The 20,095-nt window shown below is 50.2% G+C and overlaps 1 protein-coding gene across 1 annotated transcript; it reads left to right on the top strand.

Moving 5' to 3' along the window:
- Positions 1 to 7,687: 7,687 nt before the first annotated feature.
- Hoxc12 (homeobox C12) lies at positions 7,688 to 9,700 on the top strand. Its single transcript, XM_028874355.2, has 2 exons — positions 7,688 to 8,312; positions 9,103 to 9,700. The coding sequence occupies exons 1-2, from the start codon at positions 7,709 to 7,711 to the stop codon at positions 9,339 to 9,341; spliced, it is 843 nt and encodes a 280-aa protein (XP_028730188.1). The 5' UTR covers positions 7,688 to 7,708; the 3' UTR covers positions 9,342 to 9,700.
- The last annotated feature ends 10,395 nt before the right edge of the window (positions 9,701 to 20,095 follow it).

Raw genomic sequence — 20,095 nt, 5'->3', positions numbered from 1 at the left:
CTTAGATGAATTTGTATTGGGAAAAGGAAAGATGAGGGTCTGCCACTGAAAAGGTCTGAAAGCAGGTAAGTGAGAAAAGTTCGTCAGTGAATAATTTGTAGTTAGCTTGGTGGTAGAGCTAACTAGCATGTTCAAGGCCCTGGATTTGCTCGCTAATAATGGGGGAGGGAGTCTGTTAGGAAGGTAGAGAGATGACTGGCGCACTGATAGCAAGAGTAGAGGAGGCAGGGAGCTCATCTTAGGCTCCTGTCGTCCTTGTCCTCCTACCCCAGGGGTTCACAGCCAGCTCAGGCCTGGGATTGGGGTTGGGGTGGTCTTGGCACAGTTTGGCAGAGCAGCTTGGAGCTCGGCTTTCCCAGGACGTGCTCTTTTCTTTGTCCCATCGACCTAAACCGAGAAGGCTGAATGCCCAGGACTCTTGAGCTCCAGTTTGTCAGGCCAGCTCCATTTTTATTCTCTAGAAATCCTAAGAGTCCCTGTCTTCCAGGAGGTCTGGGGCCTGTGTGGATGCTGCCACTAATTTGTTTTCCTTGTCGCGTCTGTGCCTATCTCCCTATCTGGTGGAGTTAATGAGATCGTTAAGTTGTCAGGTTAAGAGACTTTTAAAAAGCAATATAGCCTAAAACAATGTTATCTCAGATTAAATCTTTACTGCAGCAATTTTTATTTATATATAATTTTTTTTCCTCTTCTGAGACACAGAAAGACTGGAGGCATCAGGTTGGAAATCAGAGTCCTCCCGGCTCCCTTTGCCTGATGGAGCTGAAGCTTTTAAATTTCAATGTAAATAAATGTTTTTTTGGAGGTAACAGCACACACACACACACACACACACACACACACACACACACACGAAGTCTGAGAGACAAAGGACCTGAAGAATTCACCCTCCTGGAGTCTATGCTACTGAAGTGACTGCTAGTCCTATTCTATACTCAACTCTGGACTGACCATAGAGAACCACACACTCGGCAGTGGAGATTTGAAAGGGAATAGGTGAATGTCCCAGGAACAAGAGTCACTGTTAATTTTATTTCCCTTTCTCTCCCCACCAACAACCTGACTCTCTCTTCAAAAGCCCCTAGACCTCTCCTAAGACAAAAAGAGTTGTTTAGACAGAGAAAGGAAGCAAATGGAGAAGAAACTTGGGACTCTTCTGGTATGAGTCCTCAGATCTCTTGGTTATCCTGATATTCCTATAACACTTTGTAGACATAATGAAAGCTGAGGACTTCGTGCATAAAGATAAGTTTAGAGTTCTCTAAGATAGACCTCCACTTCTGCACAAAACCTACACTTAATCAAAGGGTCAAATCTTAGCTGGTAAGGTAGCACACCTGAAGTCCAACTCTGCCTTGGAGTTGAGGTAGGAGGGTTGATTGAGCCCAGGAGTTCAGGGTCCACCTAGGCAACATAACCAGATGACCTTTTCACATAGGAAGATAAAAAACCTTCCTATGAGGAAAAAACCACTCTAAGGTCCCAGAAGCAGTTAAAAAGAGAAGAAGCCTTCTATGGGCTCCTGAGGACACACTGGACACTGGAAAGGCAAGCAAAATTTGCGGGCATACTCTGTGCCCAGTGTGCCCCAGTGTGTCCAGGGTTCTTTGTATTTTCAAACACTCAACCAAATATATCAGCTTGGTTTTTGAGGATTATCATACCTGGATTAATTCTGGAGATGCACCTCTAATCAGAGTAAATAAATGTTGTATAAAGCTGTGTGATCTTGTGTTCTAGGGAGGTAACGATGGGAAATGTATTCTTTCCCTAGTTGAACTGGCTCTTTCCTTCTTTCAATAGATAATACCATCATTGGAGAACCTTGTGTACACCAGTGCCTTTGAGCAGTGGAGATGGTCCTCCTGCTTGCATGTATGTGAGTGTTGTTAGCACACTCAACTCAAGCTGTAGAGTCCTTTTGTCTTTATTTACACCCATCAAAGAAAATCTTTCTCTTCAAGAACAGTCTCCTAAGATTTGGTTGGAGTAAGGTTTTTGTAAGCGAATGTAAGGGCACCTCAGCGCGGTAGCAAAGGGCTAAGAACACAGAAGTTTCCTCCTTGGCAACACAGGCTCCAGTTTTCATAATTCCACGGTACCCCCAGCTTCTCCAAGTCCCAAGGCCAAAGGCTGCAGGTACTCTCCTTTCAGGGTCACTTTGCTATGATGCCAGGTTGAACTTGGGATGAGTGAGGGGAGAAAGCTCTTCTCTGCCCACAATAATCCCATCTAGTTCTAGAAGATGGGCCTTCCCGGCAAAAGTCTCAGAGTGAGGAACCCACCTGAGAAAACAAGGCCAGCAACTCTCTCGGCAGATCCCTCCATGACTGCTCTGAAGACCATCTTCTCCGGAGTTTGATCCACAGGCGTCTAAGTCAGCAATCGGGACCCATGTAGATGCATAGCACTTTCATCTCTGTAAAAGGTCCTCTTATTGGAGCTGGGGTCCCTGCAGCAGCCCCCTCTGAGCACCCATCATTTTCAAATGAAAAATTTCCCACCCAGAATCCTCCTGAGTCCTGGCACGGTATCAGAGCTCACACCTTCAAGAGATCTCCAAGAGCAGATGTGTATCTATCAGATGTATGGTGGTGGGGAGTTGAGGGGCCCTGGGGACCGAGGGGCTTCTGGGAGGAGGGGGAGGAGGAGGGGGCCAGAGCTTTTTCACAACCAACCAGACTCTTCCTCTTTTAGCCTTGACCGTGACTAGGTCCTTCTGACCTTGACATCACAGAATCACCGGGATAGGGGGGAGGGTGGAAAAGGCCTTGATCTTCCGGTGGCCAGAAAAAGGGAGGGCCGCTTGCCCCCTAGACGCGCCACCCTTCTTCCCGCCGGAGCCCTCCGCCTCTGTTTACACACGGAGGAGGTGTCGTCTCCAGTCTAGACAGGGGCGCTAATAACGCCCATAAAAGGCGGCCTCTCCAGAGAGGCTCTGGTAACTCCGCTCCTGAACGCCTGCCTGCCGCTGACTGCTCCCTCCGCCTCTGGCGCCCCGCCTCTCAGATACCTTGGCCGAGCCCGTGGGCAGCAGTGTGTGTGGGGGGGGAGGTGTTTCAGAAGGTTTCTAGAGGATGGTAACCCCTACCCCTCGCCCTTCTGAGCCTCCTCAGTCTCCAAAGGTAAGTGGACCCCTGCGCTTCCAGCCCAACCAGTATATGTGGGGGGGTGTGGTAACAGAACATTCTCTCACCCCCAACAACCTCCTGGGCTACTCCAACCTGAAACATACCCCTCTCTCCGCACTGGGACCATGGGTTTTTTGGAAACAGCCGAGTAGCTGTGTTTGGCAGAACCTAAGCATATCTCTGTCCTCTCCAGGCCTGGGCCTAGCCAGTGGGCACTATCACGGACAAAGGGCTAGGCTGAGGAAGGAGGGTACTGAGAGCAGTTCTGCCCCTTCCCCAGCCCAGCTTCGAGGTGCATGAAACCAGGCCTGGGGCTCTCCCCTGGTTACAGTAGCGGTGGGTGTGGCATTTATAGGCGTGTTTTGGTTTTTGGTTTGGTTTTTTTTTTTTTTTTAACTTGGTCCCCACACCTTTCCTGACACTCAGTAATTCACTAGGCTAGGAGATCCTCTGCTGGTGGAGGGGGAAAATGTCAGAGCTGACAGTCTAGTTAATTGTTAGCACTACAGGAAAACCTCGGAGAATATAAGAGGAGATGTCTCTCATAGAGGTGCACATGATGGGGAGTCTTCCAAATGTTCACTCCTAGGGGTCTCACCACCTCTCAGTTTTCTGAGTGGAAAGTGAAAACTGAGCTGGGGTATTTTGATGGAAGGGGACCCAGAGGAGCCTGAGCCTGAAAGACTGCCTGAGCTTCCAGGGTTAGTCCAAGCCTCCACTTCCAGGCTGTAGATCCCTAGAAAGCAGCCACGGAGCAGGCGATCTCCCAATTTGATGCTTTGGTTTAGGGCACTTGCAGGAATGGTGGAGGCCAGATGGACTCCATCCCCTAGAGGAACCAGTGAAGAGTCCAATTAGGAGAGAGGGAGAGCCCTCCCTCTACCCTATCCCGTAGCCTTATCTGAATGTGAAAAAGGTCCATCCCAAGCCTGAATAGTCCCAAAGGGATCAGATAGGGGGCAGCGAGTGAAGAGAGCCCCCCCCCCCATCATTTTTCTTTTCCTTCGTAGAGCTCCTGCTTACGTCCCTACCGGAGCCGGGCCCTGCCTCATTTGCATATGCAGAGAGCCCCTTTCTGCAGACTAGGCAGTGACCTTGAACCGGGTCTCCACGGCCTCAGCTCACCGAAGAGAACGCAAAAGAGAACCAAATTCTCAGTTTAGGATTAGCAGAAGAGCCCAAATGCAGCCTCATCACAGCCGCTTTGCCTGGACCACTAGAGCCTGTGGAGATTTTATAATTAACTTCTGTCTACCCCACAGCTGTAGAGGCCGAAGATGCGGGAGGGATGGAGGCATAGAGAGGTATGGGGAGGTAGAGGGACATCCTGCTGGTAAATGATCCTGAAGGAGGCTAGCTGCCTTTCTTGGGTCTTCAGGGGAAGCCTCGGACTATATCCTTGCCTTCAGCTTTAATTAACCCCTGAGTTAATGAACAGGGCATGCCTGAGTCTGGCCAGCTGTGACGGAAGCCAGACATGCCACCCCTTCGAGCCCCGAGATTTGATGAATGTAAGGGAGAGTTCCGAAGCATCAATTGTTCCTCTGTTGACCGATGGTGATGATTTTGCGTGTGGGCGGCGGTGTGACAGCGGATTAAACCAGACTAAACACAGCTACCGAAAGCCGTGGACTGCCATAACCTTCCTGGTCCCTCACTTAGCCTCAGCCGGCTCTTGGGGAACTGCTTTTGATGAGCTGGATTTAGAGTTGAAGCGCACCCTAGCCTCCCGCCGGGCCTGGGGATCCAGATTGGGAGTGGTGTTTTTGTCCGAGCCCGGTTCAGAAACTGGTCGGCTAAGCTGCGCGTGCTGCCAGGTTACCTAGAGGCATACAGAGCTATCGTGATGCTCAGGGAAACTGGACGCTTAGGTCGCCAGGGTCCTCAGGGTCGCCTGAAAACCCTTAAATTTACAAAGTCTTGAAGAGCAGGACTCTGGTAACAGGGATTTTGCTGAGGACCGTAGTCAGCTTTCCTTGACAGAAATTAGCATGTGTTCCTCGGAAGGAAGCCTGTGCCAAGTCTGAAACCTGGAGAAAATGGTTCTGTCAGGGTCAAATCATGCTGGGAGAAATGCGTCTCTGAAGAAGGAACCCCTCTCCTCCCGTTCTCATTTCCCCTGGCGTTGCCTCTGCCGCCCTGTGGCCGCAGCTCGAGTGCTCAGCAGTGGTGACCCAGTAGAGCAGCGAGAAAAGCTCCTGGCCTGAGATTTTTGAGCTGTAGAAAAATGTGGAGAAGCTAAGACCTTCTTCTTGAGGTCCCTTTTCACGGAGATTAGGCGGCTAGCATTGTCCGAAGGGAAACCAGAATGGAGAGAAGACTCCACCCAACAAAGGCTGGTGGCTAACGGCAAAGCCAGCATCCCTCACACCAACAATAGCGGCAGAGCGCCGAGGCCTGGAGAGCCTGGGCGGAGACCTGGCTGCCAAGCGTAGTGTTCTGATTGAAATCTGTAATATTGAGATCACATCCTCTTTATCTTTATGATCAAAATGACCTTTAGATAATTTTTTAAACTAGATGTTCATGTGCATGCAAGGAGTCTTGAAAACGGAGAAATAAATGAAATTTGGGGATGCTGTGACGTGAGATCTGTGGCTGAGGTATAGATACTCCTCTCTGCAGCCTTACAGCCCCTTAATCAATTACGCACAAAAAGACCACTGCAGGCCAGATCTCCTTCTGACTCTGAGTGAAGGTTGACTGCAGAGGCTGGCATCCCACCGGCTGGACCTCGGTGCTTCCAGCTTGTGGGCCAGGCGCTGGGCGGGCTCCTGGGGACGGGTGGGGCCAAGCAGGCTGCCAGGAAGGCTCGGGCGGGGGAAGGAAAACCGGCCAAGCGGGGCGAGGGGCGGGCGCCAAGCTGCGGGCTGCTAGCTGCGCGGGGCAGGGCGGCGCCCGCGGGGACACATTTCTGTCGGAGTGAGCAGCTATGGTTTGGGATATGAAATCGCTCCGGGAACAGTGGAATTCAAAGAATCTGCGTTTCTTTCTGCCGCGTCCATCACAGGAGAGAGGGGCGGGAGAGAGAAAAGAGGGCGATGAGAATCTTCTGCGATTCGGTCTGCGTTTTGTAGCTTTGGCTAATTCCCAGATAATTCACTTTTACCTGCATTCCTTTATTCTCTCTCTCTCTCTCTCTCTCTCTCTCTCTCTCTCTCTCTCTCTCTCTCTCTCTCTCTCTCTCTAATTCTCTGAAAAAAATCGCCATGATCTATTTAACGTGTATACGTTGCCAAACTATTTATTCAACCTTGAACAACTGAAGCTCAAAATACTCAGAAATGGGAGTTTCTCTGCTATGACACTAATAAAATGCATCTGATTTGAACTGTTTTTTCTCTTGCTGAGCTGCTCGGTGCCCCAGCTGAAATCTCAGTGTGGATTTGCAGATGTTCATTGTCGTCAACAGCGAGCGCTAGCTTCTCAGCCTTCTCTGGACCTTCTTTGCACCATAAATGGAATTCTGAACCCCCAACAGGACGCCTCTCCAAGATTTCCCCTCACTCTTGTCCCACCTCAGAACGCAAGCCACCCCTGGCCTCTGCGCTGCTCCACAATGGCCCCAGCAGCCAGCCTGCAGGTTGTGGGGTGACCTCTTTGGCTGTAGGAATATGCAATCTTTCAGGCCAGCGGGTTTCTGCTGAGCGCTGACAGCCTCTGTCACAAAGACCAGGAGACTCCTAGAAGCTCCTCAGTCCCTAGAAGTCACACCGGAAAAGTAGTTCAAGCCGCCCCCCAGATTTTCAAGAGCAGGCAAACGGGTCCACACCGGCTCAGCACCTTCATTTGTTCTTCTCTCTGCCTCCGCTTTCTTCCTCTTCCGGTGAGGGGAGGCTAAGGTGGCTCCAGGCTGGGGTTGGGGTTGGAGAAGAGATAGCATTATCATTTCCCCCTAAACAGCTCTTCATACCCTAAGAAGAAAAAGGCGACGGAGAGAACGCAGCAGCGTGGCAGGACTGAGAGATAGCTGTAGGGAAACCTGTTCTCACCCCCACTTCGCCTCTACTGTAAATAAACCCCGAGCCAAAGGGCTCATCCGTCTCCTTAAACAGCCAGTAAACTTTATATGACACAATATCTAATAGTAATTTATTGGGGGAGATATTGTAAATTCCAACGGTTTTAGTTAATAAAGGAGCTAATTAAAGAGGGACGGGCTGTACTCGGCCAGCTGTTGGTGATAAGATAATACATCTGGGGGGGGCGGTGTGTTGCAGGGTGCAGAGGTGTGTATGTGCGGATATTTTGGGTGTCGCTTTTTTTGGTTTCGCCCCGCGTCGGGCGATCGCTTCCCAGTCTGCGTTAAGGTTTTATATGATTTTTAAAAAACCAGAATCCAACGAATAAATCTGCTCCTGTCTGTCTCTCCTCCCCCCACCCCACCCCTAGGATTGGGGAAGGGGGAAGTTGGAGTTAGTGCGGGGAATGTGGGTGGGGGGTTCGGTTGTCCCCACCCCTCCCCCTGGCGGTAGCGCCCACGTGAGTAAGGCGGCCAATGGGTGGCTTGTGCAGGTTTAACTATGTTTAATGTCAGATAGCAATAAAGTAGAAGCTGCCGGTCGGGCCCCGCGGAAATGGGCGAGCATAATCTCCTGAATCCTGGGTTTGTGGGACCGCTGGTGAACATCCACACAGGAGACACCTTTTACTTCCCCAACTTCCGCGCGTCAGGGGCGCAACTCCCCGGGCTGCCTTCGCTGTCCTACCCACGTCGCGACAACGTGTGCTCGCTGCCCTGGCCGTCCGCCGAGCCGTGCAATGGCTACCCGCAGCCCTATCTCGGCAGCCCGGTGTCGCTCAACCCGCCTTTCGGCCGCACGTGCGAGCTGGCTCGCGTGGAAGATAGCAAGGGGTACTACCGCGAGCCGTGCGCTGAGAGCGGCGGCGGGGGCCTAAAGCGGGAGGAGCGCGGGCGCGAACCCGGAGCAGGGCCCGGAGCAGCGCTGCTGCAGCTGGAGCCGTCGGGGCCGCCTGCTCTCGGCTTCAAGTACGACTACACTGCGGGCGGCGGTGGTGGTGACGGCGGCACGGGACCCCCTCACGACCCACCCTCGTGCCAGTCACTGGAATCCGACTCCAGTTCGTCCCTTCTCAACGAGGGCAACAAGGGCGCCAGCGCGGGCGACCCTGGCCCTCTGGTATCGCCGTTGAACCCAGGCGGCGGGCTCTCAGCCAGCGGTAAGGACCCCAGCCCACTTGTGCGGCTTACTCTGACAGGACATATTGCCAGTGTTGGCAGGGGAGACCTGAGCTGGGGCTGCCTGGGGTGACAGAATGTATGGTGAGCTAGCGCTTCTTTTAAAAAAAAGTCGGGAGGGGGGGGAACCCTATAAACATGTAAATATCCCCATAAAAGAACTGGAGAGATTTCCTTTTTCGCTCCCAATGGCTGTAGGGGGCAGGGAGCTCCAGAGAACGGGGATCCTGACTGGGACTTCCCCAAGCCTGGGGGTAAAGAAGTGGAGGCGAGTCCATTCCTATTTTCCAGAGCGCCTTTCCTCCTGCTTTCCCATAGGCCTCCACTACTCCGATTTCTTATTTTAAGAAACACAACCAACACAATTTATTCTTTACCGCTCGCCCACGTCTTTTCTAACTGATGGGGATCTGGTAGTCCCTGATGATGTAAGGAGACCAGGCCAGGAAATTTAAATAGTAATAATAACAATAATAATGGAAGAGGAAAATGGACAAGAGATGTTGGAAGAAGTGAGGAGATAGAAAATCTGTGGATACTACTGTGGGAGGTAGAGTTGAGGCACAGAGTGAAAGCGGCGGAGGGACTGATGAGGTGATGGATTGCTGAAGATGGTCTGGGTAAAGGCTCAGGATGCCTAGAGATGAGAAGGGAAAGGAATGGTCTGGTCCGGGTGTGGGAACAGGGTGAAAGGGTCTGGGAAAGGGCCCAGGGCACTGAGCTAGTCACCCCCTGATCCTCTGGCCAACCCTGCGGTTCATCTTCACCCAGGCGCGCCCTGGTACCCGATCCACAGCCGCTCGCGAAAGAAGCGTAAGCCGTATTCGAAGTTGCAGTTGGCGGAGCTGGAGGGCGAGTTTCTGGTCAACGAGTTCATCACACGCCAGCGTCGGAGGGAACTCTCGGACCGCTTGAATCTTAGTGACCAGCAGGTCAAGATTTGGTTCCAGAATCGGAGAATGAAAAAGAAAAGACTTCTGCTGAGAGAGCAAGCTCTCTCCTTCTTCTAGGAGACAGGACACGCGTGCTAGCCCCAGACTGAGCTTGCCTTGGTGAAGCAAGAGGGGGCGCAGCCTGGGACACAGTCCCGCTTACAACGCCAGGCCTCTGGCAGGCTCTCCCTGGACGTCTCTTGTCTGTTTTGTTCGTGGTTCCCTCCCACACACACCCACCCCAGCAGGCCCTGCGGTCCCGAGAGAAGGGAATAAACCTAGCCTGAGAAGGCAGGAGCCCAGAGGGGAAAGGGCAAGCTGGGACACTGTGGAGGGGTGGTGTATTTGAGGCCGGACTGGAGTGCCGGGCCTCCCGCTGAGGTAGTGGGAAAGTAGCAGCTCAGACATACAGACACACAGACACAGATACACACAGACACACAGACACACACACACACACACACACACACACACACACACACACACACACACACACCCTTCCTCCACCTCCCTTTCTGGTCTTAAGTCTGTATACTTGGAGGACCAGACAAGGTTGGTGGTAGTGGAATCAAGGTGCCCAAACTCATAATTGATGGAGTTGTGAGTTGAGAGGTGGGAGCTAGAACAGAGAGGATCAGTGGACAGAGTTGGGGGCGGGGGTAGAGAACTGTGGCAGAGTTAGAGGAAGCTGAGGACCGACCAAGGAGGAAATGTGGTATGAGAGAATGGTCCGGGGTCTGCACGTCTGAGTCCTCCAGGACTGAGCACTGGGTTGGCTGAAGTGTCTGCATTTAGCAGACTACCTTGAAGGAAGTAAATTAATCAGCTTTAGGTCCTCTCCCAGAGGGATCTAGAAAAGTCTCAAGGACCTCAGCTGGCTGCTGAGTTCCCCCTGCTTGTCCCAGGCAAACACAGCTCACAGGTGTGCTAGCCGCTCTTTCCTTCACTTATGCGGCTGCGGCTGCGTGCGGATTGGAAGCGGCAAAGCGGGAACTGAGAACCAAACTCACACGGAGGGGGGTTCTGTAGCCACCCCCAGAGACCCCCACCTGGCCCTCCAGGAAGCCCAAAGAGGTGGTGGAAGGGGTTGCGGAGAGTGGCATTGATTGGCAGGGAGTGTTTCCGGCAACTACAGCAGCGGCCCGCTGATTCTCTCTTCCCGCTGGCGTTCACGGTCACGGCCGGCCGGCCGGAGGCTGGACCGGCGTAATTTACGAGGCGGGAGGAGAATCTGCCCTTAAAGGGGCTACGGACAGCAGAGGCCCAGCTCAACCCGATTCCCAGGCTGGGGACAATGCAGGAGGGAGAGCTGCAATTCCCCACCCAACTCCTTTCTCTCTATCCCCTACCCGCCCCCCAACATCGCCCTTTGTCTCAGGATCCGCTGCCTCCGCCTCCCGCCCAGCTAGCCACCGAGTACAGGGGCCAGAGCTGAAGAAGGAGGGGCGCATCTCCAGGTCCAGTTGGAGACCAAAAAGGAAGGCTTTTTATGCATAGATCCTTCCAGCCTCCAGCCCCAGCCCCAAAGTTCCGAGGCTAGCCGGCTCTGGAAAGAACAGTCGAGATAACCCACCAACCCTCCTCCTGCACCCTGTTTTTACTCTTCCCTTCTGCTGTCTTACTCTGGTGGAAACACGGGGCTGAGAAGCAGGAGACTGACAGAGCTAAGTGCTGCTTGGGCAGTGTGAAACTGCCCACTGAGGTGAGGGGAGTCTTCCCACTCTCCAAAGGCAAGCCACAGAATGTTGGGCTCCCCCAGTAGCACATGGCTTCAAGTTTGTTTACAGGGTTGTTCAGAGACACAAGCAAATGTATATACACACAGATGAGCCCAACAAACCATTGGGTCCAAACCCTCTCCCTTCTACGCCTGCAAGCAGGCAGCTTCTGGGTCTCCATTTGCCTCAATAGAGAGGAGATACAATCACATGCCTTGATCCTCCATTGGGCACCTGACACATCTTGCCATCCACTACACATGTTCATCTATGTACAAGTTCCCAGAAAACATCTCACTCCAGCTGTCCACACAATCTCTGTGGGCTGGCTGTGGGGATGAAGTACTATCCCCCCCCCATCTGTATTCCCTTGTGCAGCTCTTCCAGTGACTGGTGGGCTCTAGAGTGTTGGATTCAAGCTCCACAACTCCGATTTGATTCCTAAAGCCTGGTAGGAAAGAGACTAGAAGACTCCAAAAGGAAGGGGGCAAAGTTATGCAATATTCTCTTTCCTTTGCTTTAAACTTGACTTCTGTGAACTTCTTTGTCGGTATCTGTCCTGTTGATTGTGTCTCTAGTACCTACTGTAGTTCCTTGGTAGTCAGCATCCTCTACCTCTGTCCGCAGATCTGTGTAGTGTACCCCCCTATTCAAGCATCTGTCTTTAGCACGTTTTCCCTTTATATAGTCCTTGTACAGAGCTGCTTCATCATGTTAATATTAATAATTAAAACATGGATGTATGACGATGTGATGTTTTGAAAACCATTTCTAAAACCATACTCTCTTCTTCCTAGAAGGAACAGGAGCCCTGGGCCCTTAGCTATTTATTTTATTTTCTCCAGTTCAGGTGAATGACAAAAATAACACATGTATAATAATAAAGAAAGAGCAGTTGCATGGGTAACAAAAATATATGACCAACCAAGATCTGTTGATGAGCTACCATATCTAGTCCCAAGCAATTACTGACAGAGAGAAAATTGGGGGGCGGTAGACTGGGGAAGGGGAGGAAGTTCTGAAGAGTCACTGGGCTGTAAAAATTAATGTGGACAGCCTGGGGGGGGTGGCTTCAGAAAGGAGATCTGCATGGCAGGAACTGAAAAAAAGCAAAGCCAGGAAAAGGGGGCAGTGAGAGTTTCCTGGGGACTGGCATGTGGTGATTGGTGGACCTAGAGCTGCAACTCTGTGGTTCGAATCTGGTGACTTCACTCTGAGAAGATAGTTTGTGTGCTGTGAAACAGCTAGACTAGGGACAAAAGAAATAGTCTAGAGCTGGGGAAGCAGTCTCTAGTTCTTGAAGCCAACAACCTCCTCAGGGCCTCTCCAGAGCCAGAGCTTTCTCAAAGCTGGGGTGGGATGCATTGTTCCCCTGAAAAGGCAGCACCTCCACCCAATTCTTCTTCCTCTAGGAAATGCCTTCCGCCTGCCAGGACACTTGAACCTCCCTCTTGCTCTCCCCTCAATTACCCTTTCTAAATCGTCTGACTCCAGTCTTAGGAGTCTCCTTCAAATTCTTCCACCTTCTTTCCAGGCATGGAATAGCAGGGTCGCCCAGTGGAGTCAACTATTCCTCCAGCACTGGAATCTCTCTCTTCCTTATGCCCCTAACCAGAGAGAGTAACACATTTAAACCAAATCCTATCCTCCCTTTACTCCAAATTCCCAACTCCCTTGTAGAGCCTGGGCGCAGGTAGGAAGGAGACCTAAAGCCTTGGGGAGCTCATATAAAAATCAGAGGGAAGAAGAAACAAAAGCTGGAGGAGGGGCTGGTGGCCACTTCTGGATCTGAATAAAGGGGAAGGGATCTGAAGCCTAGAGAATCCAGGCAAATGACTATTCATTTCTTATGATATATACATAGGAAGGGCCAACAGTGGAAGAATTTCTGGCCTAAAACGGGAGGTAGGGGTGTTAAGGAGACCATGAGTAGTGACGTGTCTTTAATTTATTCCCTTGACATATTCCCAGACACTTCTATTATGAAATAGAGGGCACCTTGTTGGATGGTGTCTATGCCGGCTCTCAGATTCAATAAACTGAGGAAGTTAATTAAGAAAAAACACTACAGCCCTCTTCTCAAACTAAGAAGCAATACTTGGGTCTCTGTCTAGGTGGGCATTGCATCAATGTTACAACTGTTTGTCTAATTTAAGCTCCAAAGTCTAGTTTACTCCAATTTTAAGACAAAGTATCTTGTGCCTGTAACTGGGTCTTAAAAGAACAAGAAAACAGAATTACTTGAATAACCTAGGTAGAAAAATAATTGCTCTACTGCTTGTATGTAAACGTCTATCATCCCAAATGAGATCTGTATTGGATCTGATCATTCACGAAGTTCTGCACGCTGACCTGCATTGCCGAAGCCACTATCTATCTAGCGGACAGGAGATGGGCTCCGGCAGGAGATGGGCCCGGCAGTCCGGGTTCCGAGGATGCTAATGCAGCCGGAAACCCAGCTCCTCGGATCGATGGCTCAAACCCAGAGTTAAGCAGGGACCCGCCGGCCCAGATCCGCAAACAAAGCAAACCCCCGAGACCTTGTCTTCCGGCCAGGCCGAGCCCCCCGCCCTCCCGCGTCGCCCCCGAGAGCCCTCCCTTCGTTGTGTAGGAAAGCAGGAAAGGGTTTGCAGATCCCAGGCCGCTGGAGAAACGCACCCTGGAGCCGCCGAACCTCTGCAAAGTGGGCGCCTGGGGGCGCGGAAGGTGGTGCAGAGCGTGAGGCGAGTCACCCGCCCTCGGGCCACAGCCGCGCACACGCCCCGCCTCGGTCTAAAGCGGACGCCTCTCTGTAGCAGCCGGCGTCCAGACAGTTGCTGATTTTCCGCGCAAAGGTCTATCGCCGGACCCTTTCACGCTAGATCCGGGCCTCTTGAGCGGATGAGCGCTGCTGGCCTACTCTTGAGGTTGCCTCTCCCGAGAAGGCCCGAGACAAAGGCACGTCGCCGCCCTTGGATGACGCGGGCTCCTAGACCTCTCCCTACTCAAGCCTCCTCAACGCTCCGGCCTGGGGACAGGGGACTGGAGAGACGGCTCTGAGACCTCAGTCTAATCTTTCCCCTGATTCACCCTGGGAAGAAACCTAGCGCGTCCAAAGCCCTGGCTGACGCCGGCAGCTCCGCGCCCAACCGCGCCCGCCGCTCTGGCCGCTTCCCAGGACTGCCGGGCCCCCAGGAAGGACGGGATGACCCCTGCTGGCCAGAGCGATGGAGACTTTCTTTCTGGGACCTGGTGCGGCCCAATTTCCAGTCCCTTGAGTTTGCAGGGGACCTTGAAGAACAGCCTGTGTCTGAGGTACTACCTGGTCTGCCGGAACTAAGGTTCTTAACGTTTTCTTAGCCAAGCTTGTCACTGGTGGTTCTCCGAAGGCCTATGTCCCAAGCTGAAGCTTGGCAAGGGAGTCAATAAATTGGGCCTCGAGGAGACCCAATCTTTAGCCAGTGGGAACTAGCCCGTTTCCAGTGTGTGGTTTCCCTGTTCAAGTCAAATCCTTCTTACTGAGAGGAATTGGAGACCAGTCTTCCAATGCCTGTTTCTGCTATCCCCAGTGGAGAACTTCCTTCAAGGACCTGTCTGTGTGGATGGAACCTTGATTGGAAAACTGTCTGTGGGAGCATACAGTCCACTCGGGAGCATGGAAAGATGGTCCATAAAGTGCACACTTAGCTCTGTTGAGGCCGCAGCTGATATATGCAAAGAGCCTAAAATGTACAGATAAGATATTTCGCTATGAAATATACACACAGAGGCACTTTCATCTGCATGGCAAAGTGGTATACTGGAAAAAGATGAAAGATAGCCTCTATGTTTACAGGCAAAAATTTATTCACAAATGTAAACAAGACATGTGCATATATCCTATTTAGGGAATGTACTAGTCTGAGTTCATTCAGTTACATGCTTCTACAGTCCATAACATGAAGCACTATAGCATGAAAATTCATCCGGATATTAATATAGCAGTAAAAACTCAGTAAAAATTGTGTCATGTTCTTACATAAATACAAAGTGTATATGTACCCAGTATATGAAAAAAATCTGTAAATTATATTGGCACATTCTTTGGACTCATTTTTTATTATAAACATTTAAAAATAAATACTAGAATCAGAGTTGAGGGTCTGGGAAGGCAGGAAGCCTCTCTGCCATAGCTGAGTGTAGAGACTAGAGCCAGATTTAAGAGCATCCTTGAAGGCCAGAAATAAGTGCTGGCATTGGTAATGACAATCTCCATAGGCTTTTTCCTTTCTTTCTCTTTCTTTCTTTCTTTCTTTCTTTCTTTCTTTCTTTCTTTCTTTCTTTCTTTCTTTCTTTCTTGTCTAGTATTTCTGTCTTTGAAACAGCCATGTATGTCAACAAGCATTATTCTATAAGTGGTCACTTTTATCTCCTGCCTTGTGTCTCTTGTCTGAAGCTGTGGTCTGTTGAGAACATATTAACTCCTGTTTACAGCAGGATTCCGTATGGAATCCTGCCTATATAGTGTTGTTATAGCTATCTGATTAGGTCACATCTTGTGTCACATCATGCACTCTTCTAGGCTAATGCAAACATGTCATAGCAATACTCTATGCAGCCAGGTAGGAAAAGAGTGGATAGTGATCTGGAGAGGTATGTAAAAGTGCTCATGGACTCTTTTAGGTTAAGGTTTGTCAATTAAAATATATATATATATATATAATCTCGAGCCTAGGCAGCATTATGAAGCAAGACCTGAACCTTGGCTCATTCTGCTCCCAGGCAGGGCAGAGGCTTCAGGCCTTCTCAACTTGGCTTTGCTTTTGATCCTAACAGAAGCCAATCTCTGGGTCTACACAAGCAGCAGAGAAAACCTGCCCCATAACACAAACTTTTGCAGGTCCATTTTCCGGCACTGAACTAGCTTGTGATTTGTGAAAAAACAATCTTATTTGAGTCTTTCAAACCTGGGACTCTAAAACATACCTATAGAAAGATTCTTTAAGAGACAGTACACTCGCACTCAGCAGAGAGATTGTTTATGAGTCCACAGGTTCCGTGTAGACGCGGCCATATTTTACAGTCCAAAGGAACCAATTAATTAGTGCCTCCCAGTCCCCCCGCCGCCGGCGACTGCTCGGCTGAGCGCGCGTGTGTGGTGGAGATAGATGTACGTGGCCAGCTCGCTGGTCATGTTAACAAGCCTCGTCATAAAGATGAGAATGATAAGGAGAGCAAAGAAGCTCCAGAAGCCTCGAGGAGGTCTTCCAGGGCCCAGCCTCCAGAGGCGACTGCTTTGGCGCCCACTCGGGTTTGTCCGGAGTTCTTCCTTCTGGGTTGGTTACACGGTCCCAGATAACTCTTTCTGTCCTCTGGCCTGAAATTTCACTTTTCTTCATTGAGCTCCAAATACAAATTTAAAAGACAAAAAACAAACAAACAAAAAACATGAACCTTTCTTCTTCGTGCGGGTGTGTCTATTTTCCTTCTGCCACTGTTGGGGACGTCCACCGGCTCCTTTCCCCACATTTCTGGGTGGTTCCCTTTGGTCTACGCCTGGCTCTCTTGCCTCCTTCGGCTCTTGCTCTCTCTGCCTGGGTTGGTGAGGGCTTCGGCTGGCTCCAACGAGCTTGTAAAAAATACAAATATACAAGTATGCTCCGGTTATCTTGCATGAGAGCGGAGAATGAACACCCCCCAGATAAGCCAGACTCATGAAAAGAAGGGGGAAAAACCACTTTAGGTGTAATTGCTGGTTTGGGTTGTAGCACTTAATTCTGTTTATTCTCGCCGATGTGCATACTTAACAGAGAGATATTGATATTAAAGGGCAAGGGGGAATTAATTTTACTTTTATAGTCATCTATTAAGAGCAGAAGATGATCTGAGTCTCCTTTAAAGGGACCAAAAAAGAGGGGGGAGGGAGCAAGAAAGGGAGGGGGAGGGAGAAATATGACTGAAAGGGAACAAAGATCTTTGCCTGAAGAAACAATGTAACACTAGACAGAACTATAAAGTCTGGGAATGTAAGAACGCGGGACTCTCTCAGCTCCCCCTCCCTGTGTGGAATCCCGTCCCCTCTACTTCCGGCTGAAACCCCTACCCTGACTACACAGTGGTATTCAAGGAAGAATTCATGCAATTATCCGGATAATTGTAGGGAGAGAGAGAAAGTATTTCCTTTTTATTGTCTGACGCTCTCTGGTGTCTGTGTAAAGGAGAGGGAGGAGGGGGCAGGTGGTGTGTGGGGTACAGGGGGGGAAAGGAGAAGGTAGAATCTCTCAGTATACCCTAAGTCCTGCAAAATAATTGCCCTTAAATCAAGGAGGTCCCAGGCAAGAGCTTACAGATTTGAAAGTCGGTGGAGAAATGATGAGATCTGGTTGAAGTTCTCTGATCCAGTTTCATTTTCATTTTGGATATTAGCTTGGATTCACTTTGTCTGCATAGGTCTGTCTTCTTTAATACTGTAATCATCACAAGTAAGTGGATAATAGGTAATTATAGGGCGTCAATAATATTATTTTATAACCACGTAAGATATGATTAGAGTTAATGTTGAAGGCTTTGTGGGAAGCTGGAGGCAAGGTAGAGAGGCCCTAGAAATCTTTCTCTTTCCTATTTGTTATATGTGTGGGAATCTCCAGAAATCCCTAGGACTGTAAATTCCTCCCCTGGATGTTTTAAGGGAAATCTCTAGGATTTTAGGGGATATAAAGTCCAAAGACAAGATGGTGAAACAATAATTTGATACTCAGCCCCCTCTTAGCCTAGGGGGCAGTGGGTGTCGCTCTCACCTCAGTAGGTGGCTTAGTTCTCAGCACAAGGCCACTAGGGTTATGGAGACTTGGAGGGTGAGGTCCGTTAGAGCAAGACAGGAAGGAGCTTATCAAAATCAAGTTCATTGTCAACCCCAAATGGGAACTAGGCCCAGAGTGAAGCCTTCTTTCATCCTCAATTTGTCTTTCCTGGAGTAGACTCCTCAACAACACCCGAGTTGAGGTAAATAGCCTGCTGGAGCTAGGGAGATCAGTTAAAGGCAGGAATCGGGGAAATATATTAATTTTCTTATTGTTGGGAAGAGTTGAGCAATCTGAAGACTACAGGAGAAAGGACGAGATCACCACAGAAACAGAGAGTGAGGCAATAGAGTGTTGAGAGAAACTGTGAGACCACGAGCAAGGTAGGGATGAACAAAGAAGAACCAGAAAATAAAACATAAGGAGATAAATAAAAGGAAAGGGCAGAAAAGGAAAAGACTGAAGGAGAAAAGAGGTGCCAGGGAGACGGAGGCGAGCGCGAGCGAGCGAGCAGCGAGCGAGCGAGCGAGCGAGCAAGGGTCCATAGCTGAGGCGGCGAGGAGGGTCATAGCTGCTCCACAACAGTCTGGGTGGGCGGGAGCATCGTGGCAAAGTGAAGGTCAAGTTAGCAGGGTACCTTACAAGGAAGGCGTCGGTCCTCCGTTTCAGCTTTTCTCTCTAGAAGGACTTAGCCTTGGCATTTCTGGTGTTGTAAATGCAGGACTTAAAAAAAAGCCCCCCTTCCTTTATTGGGGGTGAATTCTGCAGCCCCGGGAAGCTGTGGACAGGGAAGTCAGCGAATGAATACTCCAGGAAACTTTTCTCTTCTTTTCTGCCTCTGGCTCTGCTCTCTGCCTGCTGGGGCTGCCCCCACCTCTTTCTGCCTTCTGTATCTTTCACCATTGTCTCTAAGCCTGGGCACGATCTCTTTACTCCCCATCGCCCCTGCGGACTTGTAAATCCCTTCCACTCTACAGCAGCGAGGTAAAGAAGGACTTTAAGAATTGGAGAGAAAATTAAGCATCATAAAGAAAAAACTTCATTTACAGCTTAAATGTCTATCTGAATATTACAGTTTTGAGCTGAAAACAAAGCGAAATATTTGGTAAGTAGGAATGAGGTCACAGGGATGGGGAGGGCTGGTGTAGTGGTAAGCTTGCATTTATTTATTTATCAGATCCTGAGGTGGAAGGAAAGGGAGAGAAGGAGGGAAATGAGAAAGGAGCGTTTTAACCCGGCAATTACCAAAGAAGTGTGCAGCTGGTGAGATTGGAAGCAAAGTTCCAGCTGCAAGAACCTGGTACTCACCTCGTTCCAGCTGGCCGGCTGGTGTGGAGAAGCTAGTTTATTCTGTCTTTCTTGGTTTCAAAGAGCTAGGAAGTAGGAATGAAGGAAGGCCAGGCGCAGGAGAGTAAGGCGGAGCCTGAGACAGGCTTTGAGATACTGAGTAGCCCAGTCAGCAATCATGATCGGCAGGCAATTGGTGATGGGAACAGCTGGGAGGAAGGAGCCTAAACCTGGATCCTTGATTCTTTCCTTCCTTCTAGAGGTATCTATGGAGAACTCACCTCCTTTTCCCTGAATCTCATTACTTGTTTTTGGCTCCTCTGTGCTCATGGAGCAATCTTAAAGCCTAATTATTTCTTTCAAAATTGGAATTCTATAGAAAGGGCGAGAGGAGGTGTCTGGATGCTTCAAGAGTGATGATGGCTGAACCCAGGGCTCTCACGCCTCCGCCGTCATCATTTGTGGTCACCTCTACTTTGCCAACTGGAAAACTGACCTCTAGAACCAGCTACACTCCACTCCACCTACCTGGTTGGGAATGTCTCTAGTCTGTCTATAAGATACCTGAGGTGGGTCTGAGGCCTGGGTGGCAGCAGCCAGGAGCTGCAGACAGGATCAGTTGATAGAACAATCAGGCTCCTTACCTTAATATCTTCCTACCCAGTATCTTATATGAAAAACAAAAGGGCTTGATCTCATTGTTTCTGGTGGTGGTAGGGATCCTGATTTTTCCACATAATGTCTGTCCCTGGGACCCGAAGAGATAAATGTTTCACCCACAGGCAACCACTGTGTCTCAGAGTGCCTGGATTCTTTGGATATGGGCTGAGGGCGGCCAAGATGGGGACATCTGCTGTCAGGAATCCTCACAGAGGGGGTGGCAGGCCTTCTTTGCATGGCCTAGAATTCTGCTCACAGTATTCCAAATGGTTGAAATGGACTGAGAAGGTCCCTTCTGATGGTCCTTCAGCTTGTGAAGGGGAGCTCCAGGAAGTCAGGGGGGTAGTTATTAGCTGAGATGCTTCCCCCTAGTGTGAGGAAGACAGTCATACCCAGAGGTCACCCTGCA

This window comes from Peromyscus leucopus, chromosome 20, assembly GCF_004664715.2.
Source record: "Peromyscus leucopus breed LL Stock chromosome 20, UCI_PerLeu_2.1, whole genome shotgun sequence".
NCBI lineage: Eukaryota > Metazoa > Chordata > Mammalia > Rodentia > Cricetidae > Peromyscus > Peromyscus leucopus.
The sequence above is the reverse complement of the archived record's forward strand: the minus strand, read 5'-3'. Positions and strand labels throughout refer to the sequence as shown.

Coding starts and splice junctions, on each gene's coding strand:
- Hoxc12 (XM_028874355.2), top strand. CDS start 7,709: ATGGGCGAGCATAATCTCCTGAATCCTGGGTTTGTGGGACCGCTGGTG. Junction 8,313..9,102: donor CGGCGGGCTCTCAGCCAGCG/GTAAGGACCCCA, acceptor ATCTTCACCCAG/GCGCGCCCTGGTACCCGATC.